We start from the raw sequence: 18,802 nt of genomic DNA, 5'->3' as shown, positions 1-18,802 counted from the left end.
TATCAGACAAAAGGAATGCTGTGAAAAAATAGGAAATCCAATTACTAGAGCCACGAGACTCAAGTGACAGGGTAATCACCAGAATGTAACAAGAAACTAGAAAACAGATTACTCAGTAGAAGATCATCTGTCCATGAAAGGGCTACTAGAACTCTACAGAAGGCACCTGTGACACGACACAGTAAGAAAGGTTACGTTTGGCAAACGCATCCTTCTGTCCCTCAGCCCCGGGGCGCCCGGAGCAGCTGTATCCCCTGGTGTGTCCAACAGGTCACGGCCCGTGTACGGCCCACGGGAGCTGCCTGCTCACGCCTCCAGCAGCCGAAAGCGCCCTGCCCCAGCTGCGGGGGCTGCTGCAGGGGGCGGGGGTCGCCCGGGGGCCGCTGCGCTGTCACGGGCCAGGCTGTAGCTGCGGCCAGGTAACACACTGGGAGGAGGCGGCGCTGCCTGGCGCTGTAAATGCACGGGGTTTGTCAACACCGTACTTCACAGTGATGTGTCGTGCGGCTGGCATTCCATGACTTCCAGGTCTAACGTTCACACCCGACAGAAAGCAAATGCCTTTCCCCCCGCACACCCCGCAGCCCGAGCCAGCAGCGGCACCAGCAGGCACTTGGAAGCCGTCGCACAGCCCCCGCCACGCCGCGCACCAGCCTGGGCCTCAGGGCTGCACCCCGCTCCCTGCTCGCTACCCGGGGCCGCTGCGGCACAAACCCGCGGCTCGGCCCGCGCTGCCCCGCCGGCCACCGAGGGCGGGACGAGGGGCCGCGACACCCGCCCCCTACGGCCCCGCGCCCGGGCCGCCCCCCACCCCCCCCACCCCCCCGCCGGGGGCGCGCTCCCCCCGCCCAGCCGCCGAACTCTCGCGAGAGTGGCGGGGAGTGCGGCGTTCCGCGCGGGGGGTGTCGCGCCGCCTCGTCGGGGCGCCCTGTCCCGCCGCCCGGGACAGCAGCAGCGCTCTGGTTCCCACTCGGTTTGATTTTGGAGTCGGCAGGAGCTGGGAGGGAATGCCTGGCTGGGAACTCCCTGCTGCAGAGTTCCTGCAGGCCCTGCTGAAGTCTGGTCTGGGAAAGGATCTAATGGTGACTCCCATGCAGAAAAATTAAATGCCCCATGACAGAGCTCTCAGATTTTAGGCATGCGTTTCATTCCATAGCGTTTCACTGATACAGGTGTTTCCAGAAACAGTTTTACTGGATTAACTACTGGAACACTTCCTTAATGTTAAGGAAGAGCATGAAGAGGAAGGGAAGAGCAGAGGAACTGTGAATGGAATTCAGCTAAACAGAAAGTAGTTGAATTCAAGTAGGTATTCCAGCTAGCAAACTGGAAAACTAGAAAACCCCTGTGGGTCTGTAGTAACTGCAATCATGAGGAACAGTACAGTACACTGAACGCTGTGTTCTTTTGCATATGGCAACACTGATTCAAGGAATGAAAAAATTACTTAAAGGAATCTTGTTTTACAGAACTTCCTGGGTGTTACTGTCAGAGCTTTAGCAACACTACAGGAGAGAATAAGACAGGCTGCTGCAGCATACATCTCTAGCGGAGCCCCGGCCAAGCAAGGGCAGACACAACTGATCCGAACAGGATCTAACCCTGCTGTATGGCGTGGGGTCCATCCCCCATATTTGGCAGCATGGTAAGGCAGCAGTTTCTCCTCAGGTGGATCCAGCAGTAAGGCGATAGAGAGAAGCAAGAATACAGGAACTGAGAATCCAACAGTCTGATGATCGGTGTCTGGCCACCGGTACAAATCCTTCATTTTGCTAGATAGAAAGTTAGGTGGCAGGGAATTTTGATAAGACAGCCAATTCAGTATCAGCAGTGTGAAACCACAGTCACGTAGTACGTCGTTGCAGCCGAGAAATACCTGCAGTTTTCACCTTTCTCCTTTTCCCTGAGCTGGCCCTAACCAAAGTGTCAGAGCGCAGCTCCTGCCGGAGCCACCAGCAGGGCTGCACTGACTGCAGCGGGATCTCTGGGCTCCCGCTGTCGGCAGAAGTGCCACATCCTCTCTCTATTTTGTGGGTGCAGTTTGGGGGTGACAAGGAAGTTTTTGTTACCCTGGGTTTGCAGGCCTTTGCCACCTTATTGACACCAATACAGAGAAAGCAAATAAATATTAAAAACAATTCCTGTCATGGTTCTGTAAAGGGAGGATCCTTGACTACTAAAATTACATCAAGAATATTCTGTAACCAAAACAACTTCCCAAACAAAAAAGTAAATTATTGCTGATGGCAAATCTAGACATTCTGGCCCTTAATGAACTAAAGTAACAGAGATTGTAGTAGAAAGTTCAGTTATGCCTCTGTGAACCCCTCATCTGAGGAAAAAGCAGAAGAGGGTAAAAGGAGGGACGGGCTCAAATTGCATGCTAAATGTGATGGGAAAACATTACTTGCAGTATAAAAGTGATTGCTGCTTGGTTTGGGTGTCGTATTTTTTGCTTCTAGACTAGAATAATTGAATACAGAGATTTAATAACAAACTGATGGCAAGAGTTGTCAACTACATATGATTTGTGAGTAAGAAGTTACCCGTTTGACTGGTGCAAGAACCCAGGGGGAGCTGAGTCCTGCAGTCTTTCCATCTAACCCAGTTGCTTTGCATAAGTACAGAGTATGAACTGCCCTTTGCTCATGCAGAGAGACACAGGGACCTCCAAGACAGAGTCGGATCTTAGGCTGGCTGAAATCCATAAGGTTAAGTGGGCATGAGCAGCAAAATCTTTGTATAATTTCTTTTATGCTTAACCAAGATAATCCTTTAAGTTCAACTCCATCAAGTTGTCTTTTTCTAGAAGGAGTTTTCAGAAGGGTGCAGGTGTTCCCTAAAATGACTCAGACTGAAATGAAAGATACCTGTTCTGCTCCTTCCCCTATCTAACAAAATCTCCTGGTTTATGTATTCCCAAGTGAGAAGTCTCTGCCCCCTGAAGCAGATCCTCCATCAGAAAGGGGACAACACACTGATCTTTGAAGCACAGTTTGAGAGTGTGAATTTGCAGAAGGTGGTCAAAGTGTAAGTTTCTAATCTTTTTGTCTGTTATTAAGATGGTGTTATTATCAGAGTTGTTGTATCAGCAGCCTGCTATCAGTTTCTGAGCAGTATGTGTTACTCCGGGTTTGCGCTAGTTTTACATTAGTTGAATGAGCTTCAAAAGTAGTTGCAGGTAGCCTTCACTTGAAATGATCTGATAGCACTGAATGTTTTCTATAGGTGATAATCACCCACACAAGCTAAACACCATTTCTTAAGCACCTCCTTTTAAAGCATAATGTGGAGAAAATTTTCAGAAGTCCCAGTTATTGTTAGAAGTCGTAATTAAGATAACAGTTGCATTATTGACTAGTTGTGGTTAGGTGTCTTTTCCTAGCAGCTGCACAGACTTTATGACAGTGTAAACTGCATTTGCGCCTGTTTCACTGTGGTGTGCTTTTTCATGGTAGTCTGCATTATTTGGCACTGCATCATACCGCAGCGCTAACCAGCATCACAACTGCTTCTCTTCTTTCTGCCTACCAGCAATGAATTTGAGTAGCAGCTGACCCCATGCACTGACCTCCACACAAGCAGACGCATACAGTGGTACTACTTCAAATTAACGAGTACGCAGGCAGGGATGCCGTATCGCTTCACTATTGTCAATTTTACCAAGTGTAACAGCCTATATAAGCATGGCTTGTGGCCACTGTTGTACTCAGAAGCCAATGCTAAGAAACACAAGGTTGGCTGGCAAAGGGCTGGAAATGAAATCAAGTATTACAAAACCAACAGGGGCCAAGGCAGACATCAGTATTTCTCACTCACTTGGGCATTCCAGTTCACTCATACCAAGACACCTGCTACTTTGCCCACTGCTATCCTTACACCTGCCATCTCTAAAGATCAGTGAAGCCCAAATTCTGCAAGATTCATATCTTGTGCTATTCACTGGCAGGAAACACAGCGTATGCTTTAACTACCACCAACCCCCCCAGAAGTGGCAAGGGCACCGGGAGGAAGGCTGTGATACTTACCGCAAGGGTGCATCTCGGAGAAACTAATAGTTCCTGGGTGTCAAAGGGCTTTCTAGATTACATTCTTGGCAATTCAGACAAAGCTCAACTCCTGCAGGACAATTTTGTCTTCAGAGTGGTACCCATGTTGAATCCAGATGGTGTCATTGTGGGAGGTCACCGCTGCTCTTTAACAGGTCGGGACTTGAACCGCAAATACAGATCTAATGTGAAGAAATTTTACCCTTCTATCTCATATATCTGAAGCATGATCAAAAGGTAATGTCATTTTATTTCCCATTGGAATAGATTATTTTCCTTTCTACTGTCTCTTTGTTAGCGTGACTTCCCTATGTCCCTTATTGTTTTGGAATTTTTGGAACTTACATCTTTGCCCTGTACCCAAGCCTTTCTGATTGTTCTGTTTACATTCAGTTGCATTTCAGAGTAGGTTATTTTTTTCTTCAGTATTGTGCCGGTTTTCCTTTAATATACTTTCTCTGTTCTGGTAATAAGTTATATCTCCAAAGTAAGAGTTTTCATCAAAACATTATCAGCATAATTCTCCCCACTATCCTTTGCCAAAATCTACATATAAATTCCTTATTTCTTTCATTTTCATCTTTTCTGGCATACAACCACAGCCCAGAATGAAGTTAGGTTAAAAATAGATCCCAGATGTCCATTTGACAGCAAAGATTGCCAAGTTTCCTGTATGTTTTGAAACAAATATGTTTGATCTCTTATGCAGACTTCCAGTCACAGAGACATTAATACTCTGGATATAAATCTAAACCTTTGGGTATTAAACTAAACCTTCAGCTATTAAAACAAATCCCTCTGGTTTAACTTCTGTAACAAATTAATACAAACTTGACTCTTCTGCAAAAAAACAGTGTCAGAATTAATAAATTTAATGTTTTTAATCTAGTTACAGTCTGTTTTAAGTAAGATCTGTATTCTTTCAAATGAATATTTTGGCATGTAGATCCTTAGCTTACAGGGGATGAGCACGGTGCCTTTCCTTCTTTTCCATGAGAATTCCTCTCTCTTTCTTACTATATGGAGAGAGTGAGTGCCCCATAATTAGTATTAATTATGTCTGCTCAAGTGCTACTGACCTTCAGCATCATATTCAGCTACTATAGCTTCACGTGTGGTTGTGAGAGAAAGCAGCAAGCAGAAGTACTATATGTGCATCCATGTGTCTTCCCACTCTTGCTGAGCAAGAGCTGCCCAGATAAGGTAAGCAAATATTTGGCTAGAAACTTACTCACCTAAAAAATCAAGCACCATCCGAGTTACCTAATTTTTTGTTAAGGTATCACATTTATTAAAAGACCACACTTCAGCCGGTAAAATAATCTTCAATTGGCTAAAACTAGAAATGGTAGGAATATGAAATGTTAACTCCTTTGAAATTCCAGCACTCCAAATGTATCATGCTGAACTGGGACATAAAGTTAGCATTTTTAAAAAACTTTTTTTTTAAATAATGAAAAAAATATGAAATATCAAAGTAGCATTGTTTTAATAATGTCAAAAATGAACACTAAATATTGTGTACTCTTATATTAAAGGCAGCTTTAAAACATACTGTAGAATTACAAACAAACAAGTAAGTAAACAAGAAGCTAAAGAAGAAAAATGTTTCCTCCGGACTGAATCCTTTTGAAAACTTCTGTTGAAAATTCTGTCAAAATCACTATGTTTGTGTAAGCTATTTCAATTAGGGGGAAAAAAGTTCAGTAGGAAATGACTGCTTTTAAAATATGTCATTTACCAGCAAAATCTGACTGCAGTAAGCTTCTTTTGAGCCTTTGAAAAAAGGTTTCGAAGGCTCAGGAATAAAACAGCACACAAACTAACCTACTAGATGTCATTGCATACGTGCAGCTAATGCTGTTTTCCTCGGATATCAGTATATATATCAGTAATATCAGTAATGAGGTGGTTGTGAGCTCCAGATTGGTTGCATCAAACTGTTGGTCTATTAACTCATGAAAGAAGACCTATTCCAACTTTTTAGTAAATATGGATGTTGGTATATAACAGGATTTCTGGTAACTCAGCTGGTCAGCTGTCTGTATAGGGTTGTTTAGAAACAGTAAGTACAGCCACATAAAAATTATTTGCATATATCTCAGAAATTCTTAAAGTAAAATAAGCTTTTAGCCTAAGGGCTATTATTTCACCTACATCTCCATTATACCAGTAATAACAGTATGCTGTGAGCTATGCTGTGCAATATTAAAGTAGAGTGAAAACTCACAATCGCTTACCTGGTAGATAAGATTTAAAAAAACCTGCAGGGTTAAAATGAAATTATTGCATCTTCCTATTTCCTATATATTCCAGACTTCAAAGGCTAATGTTGTGTCTTTTAAGTTTTCATTCCCAGACTGCCGTTTCAGAGTACGAAAGAACAAAGGCAGCCAGGCCGAGTGGTAGTGTGGAAGATTAACATCAACAACAGCTACACTTTGGAAGCCTCTGTCTGTGACTTTAAGTTGGGGGAGACAATTCCCTATAGCTATTTAGTAGGAATCATCAAACAAGACCTTTACTTTTGTTTTTTCATGGAAAATGGTGGCTTGAGCTACAATCCCCTTGTTGGTGTTCTGTCTTATTGGGTAGAAAGTAGTGATGATTTAAGATAAAAGTTGGAAAAAACAGAAAACTAAGGCATTCACCTAGCAACCTTTCAGGCCACCGCTAGTATTATTGCATATGTACCATGAAACAACATTAGTGGATGGCAAATTAAAAGCAGTGACTAAAGCCAATTGTATTTTTAGGAAATTTTGTAATGAGTTATCCATTAACTATGCATTATAGTTAACCGCTTCTGAGGGGATAGACTTGTTCATATAGGCAGAATAATGATATGTAATATCATCTGTATAAAACTCCAGCAGTTATAGACCTGTCTAGCATCTGGCAGTGAAAGATATGTAAGTCTGCAGTCAGCCACCATCCTGAAGTATCACAGATACCTAGCAGTCAGCAGGAAGACTGACATTTTCATTTCTGTCTTGCTCATATTGATGCTGCAGGCTGCAAAGCACCCATTTCAATATGAAGGACTTGCAGTCAATAGGACAGCATTTCTGTGATGCTCTTTTGAACTACTGTGTTCACAACAGGGAGGTAAGGAAAGTACCCCCTAGGCCTTTTCTCCTGCCTCAGTTCCTCCTACTGTAACAAAACATAATACGCTATAGGTTTATAGCAAGAATAAATTTGATAATGGTGTTCTTTAAGCAGTAAACTAAAATTGTGGTGTTTCTTGTTACTATCTGTGCCTGATGGAACACAAGAAGGTAGTGAAACAGCAAGCCAGAGTGAACTCCAGGGTCCTGAATTCTGATGTGTTAGACTGAGATTCCAGGTATCTTAGAACTATTCAGATATGCCATACTTTATTATATGTTTTTTTCACTTCATAAAGAGTGCCAGAGTAAATATTAGAAATGTTACTGAAATTAGACTTTTAATAGTCACACTCCTTTAACACTCCTTGAAAAACTGCATACAAATCATATACCCAAACTTTAACAGCCAGTTCATCAGAAGCAGAACTCAGTATCTTCCCCGGATGGCCTTCCTGAGGAGAAATGAAACTGTTATATCACTTAAATTGGTCTGTTATATCACTTAAATCAATAGGCTTTTTTTCAGCCTTACATTTTGCAGAGCAATCTAGCCATAATATAAGGTATATTGTTTGGGTTTGTGTAAACCTAATTTCATTAACTATGGAAGACTCTAGTCTGATTCCATTTAGTCAAAGGGGCTAAGTTCAGGGTAACTGATAGCAGTCCAAGAATCTGTATGCTGACCAAACGATACCCCTATTAAACGTGATCAGCTCTTCCTGTACCAGTGCTGACTGTGAGTGACGGCAAGTCAATTGTGCATGTGATTTGTGAGAGGGGGACATTTATGTGTTATGAACAGCTGTGGCTCTATGGCCGTTTATTAGGGAATAAAAACTTTGTACCTTTCTTTTTTGGGAAAACATTAATAAGTTTATATAATACATAATAACATAATACATAATAACATAGATAAGGATCTATCTCATCAAACTTTAGGTGCCCAGAATATAGAATTCAAGAGCTGAGCCGCGCAATTGGTGCTGAACTGCAAGGAAATAAAAGAGAGACACCAGACACTGATTGTATCATCAGAGAACTAGGAGAAGGCTTCCCGGGAATAAAGGGGATGATGTTCTGTGAGAGGATTTAGGAGGGGAGGGAGCACAAAAAGAAACCTAGGTAGAAGCAGGAGGTGCCATCTGGACAGATCCCATCTCTTTCAATAACCAAGCTTTCTCTAAGATGATGATGCCCACCTTTTGCAGGTTAGCTGTAGGTCTGTAAAAGCAAAATGTGGATCTGGAAGACAGGCGTGTGGAAAACACATATGCAACTCTACAGCTAGGGTTACTACAGAAGACACATGCTAACAGTTGGAATGAGTGCTGCAAAATACTGTTTGCAATCACCAAATCTGGAAATTAAACAAAACAATGCTCGTCTTCCACAGCAGCCAAACTTCTGACAGCACAGACTCCTGTGGTCTTGTTGCACACCAGCTAATACTAGGTATTAAGGTATGCTATGACTTTTTCTTGGCTATTTTCATGTCTGTCCTGAATGCCACTGGGAAAGAATTGCTAGAGTTTAACAGGCTCTATTTGAAAGAGCTTTAGGATTGAGTCAGTCAGAATAGTAATTAACAAATCAATAGTCTATAGAGGTACAGTCCAAATGAACAGTGCAGAGCAACAGTATTAATTTTCCTTATAGCTTAACCCAGATTGTCCAGAAGGTGGTGGTTTTGCTCCAAAAGAAGGAAGCCAGGCTTTCTAGCTGTCAGCTTCTGTAGTACAGCTGAGTAAGCAGGGTCAGGGGGAGGAGGAGGAGGGCACCAGCTTGAAGCACAAGAAGTATCGTGCCCAGGTACACTGGTGTCAGCCGTACCGTGCAGTTACCCAGTTCAGTGTTCAGGAGCTGTGTTCTCCTCTCACACACGCAGACAAGCCATCACACTGGTGCTGTGCTGTCAGCATCAGACTGCCCCGTTGCCTACTTCTAAGCCCACGGGCAAATGTAGCCCCAGATTTAACAAACCACTTTCACTGAAGGGCAATGAGACGTTTAATTTTCCTGAAATCTGTATTTACTTATTTTGCTGAAAAGAATGGGTTGAAACATCAGGCTTTTTGTCCTTATTTGCTTGGTGTTTATTTCTTTGGTGCCTGTGATTGCCATAATATTACTCAAGATATTTCCTGTAGATAAACAAAACAAACTTTGGTGAGTGTATTACTTTTAGAACGCTTGAGGATGAATTTTAGCCAACAATAACAGTTCTTATAAATTGTTGCTTCCTGTTTGTGACATAAATACATTAAATAAACAACAGAAAAAGGGGAATCTAGTACCAGGGCTCTGTCCTAAGAGTGTGTAAAATTGAAGTGACCCCTGTAACACTTTGCAAAATATGCAGATAGGCATTTCATGTAACTGGGCTGGTCAACAAATTGCATGATTTTGAGTTTTAGATCTAGTTTCAGAGATGAGAGTTTGAAACATGACGTAGTCAGGTAAGCTGTCATGAATGCACTTGTGATGAGGGAAGCTGCCACAGATCCCTTCATGTGCTCTGCCCTTCCCTGGAGGCGTTTGTCCCTGGAGGGGTTATACGGAGAACACATGCCTGTGCAAATTGCAACAGTTCCACCTAGTCCCACTCACCTAGAGTTAAAGCAAAGCTGCTGGGTTCTGTACTTCAGGAAGGTGAAGTCCAGAGAGCCTTTCCACTCACCCAGCCCACATGGGTGGATGGAAAGGTCTGTGAGGATGGTGTTGACTTTTAATGTTTATCCACAGCTTGAAATTTCTTCCCCTGCAGTGCTGAAGAACCAAGCAGGAAGTTCCACCACTGATGCCATTGTGTTTCCAGGACTATATTGGTTACAGGAGGGCTTCTGTAGTGAGTTGGATGAAAAGTCTCTTTTGTACAGTACAAGGACTGGTAGCAGAGGGTTGGTGAAAGTATGCAGGGAGGGGTGAGTTTTGAAGTATTTTTTCCTTAATGTATCCTCTGTTATGTTTGTTCTTGTAACTTTACCTTTGGGATTGAGTTTATTCATATGTGAGTAATAAATCCACATGGGCACATTTCCCAGTGCTGGATTTAAAAAAACAAATTATTAATGAAAACTTTAGAATGAAAATGTTAAATGAACTCCAAAGTTAGCTAGTTAAATCTTCTGGTTGACACCAAGAATCCAGGGCCTTTTGGTACTTCCCAGCCCCTCATGCTTTCTTGCCCCACCTCCTCTGGTCTGGCCAGCAGGGTGCCAGTGTGACATGGGGCCGGCAGCTCTGAGGACTAGCAGCCTGAGAAAAATTTGCCTAAAACTCTGAGCCTTTCTACTTCATTTGCTAAAAATATCCTTGTTTGTATTAAAACACTCACCATGCCAGTCAGCGGGATTGATTTTGTTTTTTTCTGATAGCCATAAGCATGATTTTCTTGGGGTCTATAAATGGTACATACAAGCAAGGCAGGCAGGTTTTGCCTCATATCTGTGACTAAGCTGTATATTGAGCAGGCTGCCACATGACTTTCATTCATAACTGCTTATTGCAAAACATCTGTGTGTGGTATTCATCCCAGGGATTGGGATTAAAGGATATGTAATGAGATTTATCCAGGTGACATGGGAGATATGGAACCCTGTTGGATAATTGTGATTTCAGGAGAATTTCAAACTCAGAAGAAGAATTGGAGGGGTGTAACACTGCTTTAGATAAAGTCCAGAAAAACACAGAAGGCTACTGCAGAAAGTTAGGGTATTGTTTCTTATCCGTTTAGTTTAGTCTTTAAAACTGGTAGACTTGCTTAGTAATATACATAAAAGAAACATCCAAGAACAAAAAAGGGCAGGGATGCCTTCCAGAAACACAAGAGCATTTGTTAAAGCTTAATTACTTTAGGATCTGTACTAAATAATGGATTAGCATTTTCCTCATTCTGACAGTGTTTAACAACCACTTTCTGTCCTCCCTTGTTTCCTCCTGCCACATTCCTTGCTGTGTGTTCCTTCCCCTTACATCCCTCTGATGTTCGGTCCCTGCCAGTGACCTGGTTTAACACACCAAGCTGATAGGAAAAAAAACCAGCAAAAAGAATGAGTCGGTTTTCTTCTGTGTTAATGAGTTAAATCAGCTCACACAACGTTTTTTGGAGCATCAGAGCCAGTTTAAGGGTTGGGGGAAAACACTAGCTAGGAGCAGGGACGAAAGCCCTTTGGAGATCTCAGCAGTCTGAAACCACAGCTTTAGGTGATTACTTGAACCTCTCTATTTTGAGTGACTGCACTTTAGAAATTAATCACTAATGTAATAATAAAGAGAAGTCTTCTCCAGCAGAGATCCCTCTGGGTACAGAGCCCATCCCATCATATGCCTGTCTTAGGAGAGGATGAGTATCTTCAGGACTCAACACAGCTTTGGCCACCTAAGAGTCTGATTCTGTAAGGCTATGCCTGCCAATACCTATAAACACCAGTGCACATTGCAAAACTATTAGTTAAGTGGAACTTCACTAGGTCTTATTCTGTAATTTTTGTGCTGAAACACAGGCAAAGATATCTTTCATGCAATGAGATTGTATGAATTGCATTCATGCATCTTTCATGCAATTAATTAATGTGCTGTTGCTGGATGTATAGTAGGAGAAAAACACATCAGAGTGATACTGTTACTATGTAAAGAAAATAATAATAGCTTATCAAATGAGTTTGAAAGATCAGTACATCACAATTCCTGCCAGAAGTTTCTTTCTCTTGTTCTTTTTATGATTATGCACAATTTTCCCATGTAGATCTACTTCAGTGACTAATTAACATTATTAGATCAAAAGGCTTACCAAAACTTCTGTTGTTGCTCTTGATGGAAGTTCTTAAAGACATTTGAAAAAGGTGAATAACAAGGAATATCACAGGTACAGTAGAGGTTTTGACAGAAAATCGTGCTGGAGCTGTACGTAGCCCTCAACGGCACTTTGCTGATGTTCAGCCTAGAAAACTATATGACCCTCAGATGTAAAATAGGAGCACTGTTATTTTTGCCTAGAGACAGCAAACTGTCATTTGGAAAGAAGTCATGTTAATGTTTTGATGGGTAATGTTCTTTTTGTGTTCATAAACTTTATAATGCTGGCTGCTATATTAATGCTTTCATTGGTTCAATAGGTAGACCACTACTTCACAAGCTTTTAGCATTTTATGCCAATCTGCCTTTTCAGAAGCCCCAACACTGGAAAAACAGAGCAGTGGCAATTCATACTGCTGAGAAAGCATGGACATCCAGGTTCCCAGACTAAAAATAAACAAGCCATATTGAGTAGGAAGTAAGGTCCCTTGTCAATACGTTATGTTTGTGTCCAGGTTTGTAAGTATTTGCTGAACAACACAGCATAAGGAATTTGATCTTGAGCAGCTTGCTTACATGTGTTCCTTCTGGCATTGTGATTATCATGTTTATTTGGAACTGTTTGAGGTAGTGGTTTTTTTCTTTCTAACTATAATATTCCCTCATGAATCAAAATGTTTACATACTATTTTCTGTGCAGAAAAATACCCAAAACATGAGGAGAACATTTTCACAGCATTGCTAAAGACAGAAGTCATGAAAGCAAAAATATGAGCATTTTTCATCCCAGTAGAAACATGTTGTGCTCTTTTTCTGACCAGAAACTGATACATGACAACTTAATTCAACCACTGCAACTTTAGACAATTTTGTCACCAGAACCTGCTGACCTTATTGAACAAGATTTTTGCCAAGCCCATTAAAATATTTTCTGTTGTGTTTTCCAGTCCAGTAGAATGCTGTGAAGATAAGAGAAAGGGAAAGATCACAGGACTTTTAAGGGAAACGGGTAATAATTTTTTTAATTAACTTTGGGATCATTACCAAGCCCCTGCTCTGAAATACTTGTGCTGGCAATACTTGTAAAGCTGCATCATGCCCCTTCCTAACCATTCAGTGTGTGATTTAGTACTCAGCATTAGCTGGCTTAGCAACTACCATGGGATTAAGTTTATTAAAGGGTCATTATCAGTCTAGTTGGCATAAAACCTAATCATTTTTAAAAGCATCACTTCTCCATTGTTGCTGTTCAGCATCCTACATAACTATTTACATAATGAAAGCCTCATTGTAGCTGACAAACACTTCAAAACTGTAGATGAAAATAATGTAGTCTAATGTTATGCTACTACTTTCATGAAAAGGAATTTAACGTCAATATTTTTTATAATGCTGAGCACCCAACAGCTTGCAAAGCGAGCACAAGCTGCCAAGTTTTCTGAGCTTTTGAAAATCAGGCCAAATACAGAACGCCTAGCTTGCCTTCTGCTTTTTGGGGGTGGGGGGTCTCGGTGGGGGAGGGTGGTCAGGGAGGTGAGGAAGGAAGAAAGAAAGAAAAGAAAAAAAGTCGCCTTTACAAGTTAACTCTTCACTCACTAGTTATTGAACCCTGACCAAGCTTCTCCTGTCCTAACCTCGTGCACACACTTTGAACAAGCCATGAAGTGGCTGCCTGATGATACTTTTTTGTCAGTCTTTTGGAACTTAATAATATAAATAATTTGTGTTTTCATTCTGTTTCACAGACTTAGGACATTGAAACTCAACATGAGATATTTCAGGTACTTGACCCAGCGAAAAAAAGGTAAACATTATGTGTTTATTTAATTCTTAAAATCCTAATAAGCCATATTTTTTTTTCTATAATCTCAAACCTCAGTAAAGAGTATGTTCCAAAAAGATAATTACAGATTTCTTTGATTTCTTTGTGATTTCACTCAGCCACAGCATTTGGAAGAGTTCATTTTTCTTTTGTTTCAGCTGTCTTCATCACATTATTACACTCTGTTTTACTGATTTGGAACAGTCTCACTGGAGAAAAACAATCTGAGGCAAATTCCAGACAGGTGAAAAAATATTTGCTTCTATTGACAGTAGGGTTATGTGCATTTTTAATAATGTATTCATTTGGTCCAGAGAAACTAGAGGAGAAAATATTCATTGAAGTCAAACAAGACAGACCAAATCTTATGGAAAATTGGGATCAACCAGAACTTATTGGTTTCAATAGAGACGAAAGAGAATAAGTGAATGCGGAGACTAAGAAAACAGAACTGGAGAACTTGTGTCATTGCAAGAACTAGGAAATCTGGGAAGGATTTTGATATCACAGTGAATAAGTAGCTCAACATGAGTTATCTTCATACTGTGCCACAGGGACAAATACAGTTCTTGCCTATGTAAAAACAGGAGGAGGGAAAAGCTATCTTGACTTCTTTGTAGAATTTCTCTGAGACTAATACTGAATTATTTTGACTACTTCTGGTGTCATCATTATTTTAAAGAGTTTTTTAAAAAAGAAGAACATAAAAGGGAACCCCTGCAAGTATTTAAGAACCTCTTGTTATGACACTTTAAAGAGTTCAGCCACTTTATGATGAAATTAGACCTTATGGGATGACAATTGTCTCCTAAAATATAAGGACATTCTTCAGTAGAGCAGCTCAGAATAGCAGAGATAGCATCAGGTAATGAAAAGGAAAAAAAAGCATGAGAAGCTGTGGCTGCAGCTGATAAAAGTTTGCATTAGAAATAACAGATGTATGTTTTGACAGGGAGTCAGAACACCTATTAGGGCAAACTCCAGATGTAGTGGGTTTTCTGTCTCGCTTCAGTCACACAGTTTACAACAGGGTTCACAGCAAACTGAATGAAATTGCTAGCCTATTTTTCATGGTACACAAATTATGAGATAATCTGTGATTCTTTCAGGCCTTAAAAATCTGATTTTCGTAAACTTACAGTTTTAGTTTTTGACATGAAAACCAAATGGGTTTCTTACGGGAGTGTTGAGTTTATTGAATTCAGGAGTTTAAGGATAGGGTTTGGTAGAGTTTTTGGTAGGGTTTTAATTGAAAACATTGATGTGGACAGAGCACTGAAAAACAACGGCATTTGCTGTGCTTAGTGTCAAACTTTGTGGCACAGCAGATACCTACAAAGCCGTGGGAAACAGCCCGCTATCAAGCATATAAAACCAACATCTATGTTGGTTAATCTATGAGGAAAATAGCAGAGCAGAAATGTCCTGAATACAAAGCTGTCAGCCCTCACCTCACAGTACCATAAGTCAGTATTCATTGATTTTAGTCATTGTTATTAATTTTTATTCCGATAATCACTTGTGAGCAGTGTTAATTTCAGTACTGTGTCACTTTTAAAAACTCCTTACAGCTCATACATTGCCAAAATTTTGCAAAGCTGATAATACATTTCTCTTCAGTTCTGACCTGTCCTACACAGTTAAACAAGCCTCATGAAACATTCCAAGAATTACAAAAAGAAAAACAAAGGATTCTTCTAATTGAAAGAAGAGAATTTAAAGATTTAAATCTTTTCCAGATGTCATGTCAGCAAATTATATAGAACAGTACTTCAGCTGTTATTTTCTGCTGAGCAAAGATCTAGAATTCCTCAATGAGGACCAGGTAAGAAATATTAAGAGTCATACCTATTATCTGTGTTTTTATATAAACCTGTGGGTTTTACGGATTCATGGGGAGCTATCACAGATCAGTTAAAGAGAGGAATGTGAGAACATGTTACTTATTCTCTGCCTACATAAGTAATACTGGAATTAATTCTCAGGATGATCCTTTTTCATGTGATTTTCACTCTTTTGATCTTGAAAAGCTAAGAGTGTCATGCTGTAGCGGTATGTTTTAGTAACAACTTTGTGCTTGGTTCTGAATTCCTGTCTTTTTTCTTCCTCAGGCACGCACCCAGAGCTATTCTGCCTTACGACTACTTTGGTTTTGTCTTGGAGAGCTTAACCAGAAAAATAATCCAAAACCATAGTGGCATGGTAGCTGGAAAACTAAGACAGATACTTGGTTTGTGAAAGGATTTGCAAGAAGGATGTGCCTGTGATAGGAGAGGACTGGATTCACTGATTGAGGGGATCCTGTGTTCTTAATATGTGGGTTTTTTTAACCTACAGAAATATAACCAGCGAGTTTCCCTGTGTGTTGTGACTGAGTTACGACCGTCAGGAAATAACGCAAAACAAACAAAATAGCAAGCAGCAAAAAAGCGCGCCCTTGTTTGTTTCTCCAGGTTTGTAGACCCTTTCTCCAGCTTCTCTGATTGGTCGCCCTTACAGCTAGCAAGCTCAGCAACAGCTGTTGATTGGCTAAGATGGGTGGATGTCATGTCCTGAGCCAGCAGCTGCCCTGTCACCGGTCTCTAGCCTCGCCTCATATCCTGTTTTCTCTCTTCCTTCTTGTCTCTTGAGTTCACTCGGTCAAGGTCGCAGCTTGCTCTCTCTACGGACACAGCTCTATCCCACCGTTGAAGCCTGAGCCGCCAGCAGCCCAGTCTGATCCCTCATATTCCTCACCTGTGTTTTGCCTTCCCTACTGTATTTTGGCCAGATGTGTTAAATATTATTATTTACATTCAGTATAAACTATATAAAGCACCTCTTTGCTTAGAATAAAATGAGCTTCAAAATGTCGTAAACATTATTTTTGTCCAAGGGATACGGCTCCCCACACACTGGCAGACCTAGTTCCTCTCACCAGTTGGACACAGACCTTACCCAGTGGTTTCCTGCCTCCCCACACCCTGCAGGTGAGCTGTTTGCTGTGCAGCACTGCAGCGAGCAGCAGCCAACCTGGCCCATGTCTGGCTGGTAAGATGCACCTCCTGGATCAGGTCATGCCGAAAGGGAGGCCAGGGACCCGGGCTGCAGCAGGGATTTTGCCGCTTGAGGAGATGTGGTCTCCACCTGCCATCAGTGCCAGGGCCGTGCCTGTCACACCAGCCGACGTGCTGAGATCTGTGTCTTCAGAGTGAAGATATGAGTCACCTGCAGTGTGGAGGGAGAAATGGAGTTAAAAGTGACTTTCCCTCTGCCAGCCTGTCTCGACACAAGTCGTTAGAGCTGTAATTGGCTTCTGTGGGACAGGCGGTCCAGCTAAGTACAGTTTAAGTATGGTACAGTTGAGTACATTTAAGTGTTATGACTGATGAGGGCTTGCCTGCCAAAGAAGAGGTTAATAAAAAATGCATTTTTATATGTTTTTGCAATCTTGTGTGACTTTAAAGCACTTTATTCCCCAGCTGCAGCTGTTCCATCCTAGTTATAGCAAAAGGATTAAAATGTAACAGATCACGTTCTTCTAGGCTTTCCTGGAATTGACGTTGCTTAGAGGAAGGAGAAAAAAAACAACTACACAAACAAATCCTGTCTCTTAATGTTTTGCTACTGTGGCTTTTATATCTGGACTCAAGTACTATCCCACAGCCTGTAAAACACTTTATATCTCCTTTTTCTTCCTCCTACTGCTCTTCTAGAGATGTCTTACCAGTGTAGTGAAGGCAGGTGTTATATGTGCATCTGACGGGAAACAATTTCTAGCCCAAAGGCTGCTGTTGCTTAGCCACTTTCATCTCACCTGCCCCGGACCCCTGTTCAGCAGCCGCCTCAGCACAGTGGCCCCCCGCTCCGGAGGCTGCCACCCCGCTGGAGCCCTGTGTCCCCAGGGCTGGCGCAGCTCACGCCGCAGGGCACCCTGCTGTGGCACAGCCGCGAGCACCAGCAGCTGGGCAGGTCATCAAGTATGGCCTGTGAGGGTCTGCCAGGTGGCACCAGCTCTTCTCTCCCACTCCCACCAGTGTTGCTTGACCAGTGGGGCTCAACATACTACTCGTGCTCTGGAGATGTTTGTTATGAGACTGGTCCAGCATCATTGGAATGTCAAACACTTGCTTTCCTTGGAGCAGCTGCTACGAGTGAGAACGCATTGTTCAACAGACCTACACACTTACCAAAACAAAACCATGTTGCCTTTGGCACCTTCACCTCCTGACTCAGTTTTATACTTTGTGGAACAGTTTTAATGGGAGCTACCTACAATGTCTTTATCGCCAAATAGCCTTTATTAGGCAACAGGTGAAGAAGGGGAGGTGGTCATTTGAGTTAGAATCTGTTCAATATGCAGAAAGTCTTAATCCCCACAGTCAGCTGAGTAAATGGCTTGGTGTCCAGAGATGTCTGCGTACTGTAACTCCACTTACTGTAACTCTACTTACTGCACAGTAAGTAGAGTTACAGTAACTGTATCAGCCTCAGTCAGTTATTGAGTCTGAAGTGGCCAAGACAAAATTTGGATGTTTCATTGTGTTGATTTTTTTTAAGAGATCTGATACACACTTTCAATATTTTTCTTTTTTTCTACTTTTTACAGTAGAATTGCCTATTACAGCTTCTGCCAAGCAATTCAGAAAGGATTTCAGGTAGGATACTATTATATTTTACAGGTTTCTAGCATTTTTCACAAATCAGGAATGAGAGAATGATCCCAGCCTGATTTCTCTACAATTCCACTCTCATCCTTTTTTTGCTCTTCTGACATTGTGCTTTATTGTTTTTCATTCATACATGAGACAGCTGTCCTTGGCCACTTCATCCGATGGCTGAGATTGCAGTGGAAGGTGAAATTGAGGAAGCAGATAATCTTCTTTCCTCCATCTCATCTGGAGCAGCAGACCCCCTCCTTCAGCACATAGCTGAAACTCCTTTCCTCAGCTTTGCTGGACACACCAGCGCACAGGCACTGATCTGATGCTTTTCTGGAGGAAGGGATGATTGCTGCTGCCTTGGAAGGCAGGGAAAAGATA

General features: G+C 41.8%; 1 protein-coding gene across 1 annotated transcript; it reads left to right on the top strand.

Moving 5' to 3' along the window:
* Positions 1-1,370: 1,370 nt before the first annotated feature.
* AGBL3 (ATP/GTP binding protein like 3) lies at positions 1,371-16,986 on the top strand. The gene is given in 11 exon segments (XM_037388450.1): positions 1,371-1,380; positions 2,810-2,889; positions 2,891-3,030; positions 3,535-3,839; positions 3,842-4,291; positions 5,098-5,252; positions 6,396-6,441; positions 6,444-6,516; positions 7,064-7,166; positions 7,328-7,398; positions 8,559-16,986. Coding segments are annotated over 11 exon segments (1,599 nt in total). The 3' UTR covers positions 8,725-16,986.
* The last annotated feature ends 1,816 nt before the right edge of the window (positions 16,987-18,802 follow it).

This window comes from Falco rusticolus, chromosome 5, assembly GCF_015220075.1.
Source record: "Falco rusticolus isolate bFalRus1 chromosome 5, bFalRus1.pri, whole genome shotgun sequence".
Taxonomy (NCBI): domain Eukaryota; kingdom Metazoa; phylum Chordata; class Aves; order Falconiformes; family Falconidae; genus Falco; species Falco rusticolus.
The sequence above is the reverse complement of the archived record's forward strand: the minus strand, read 5'-3'. Positions and strand labels throughout refer to the sequence as shown.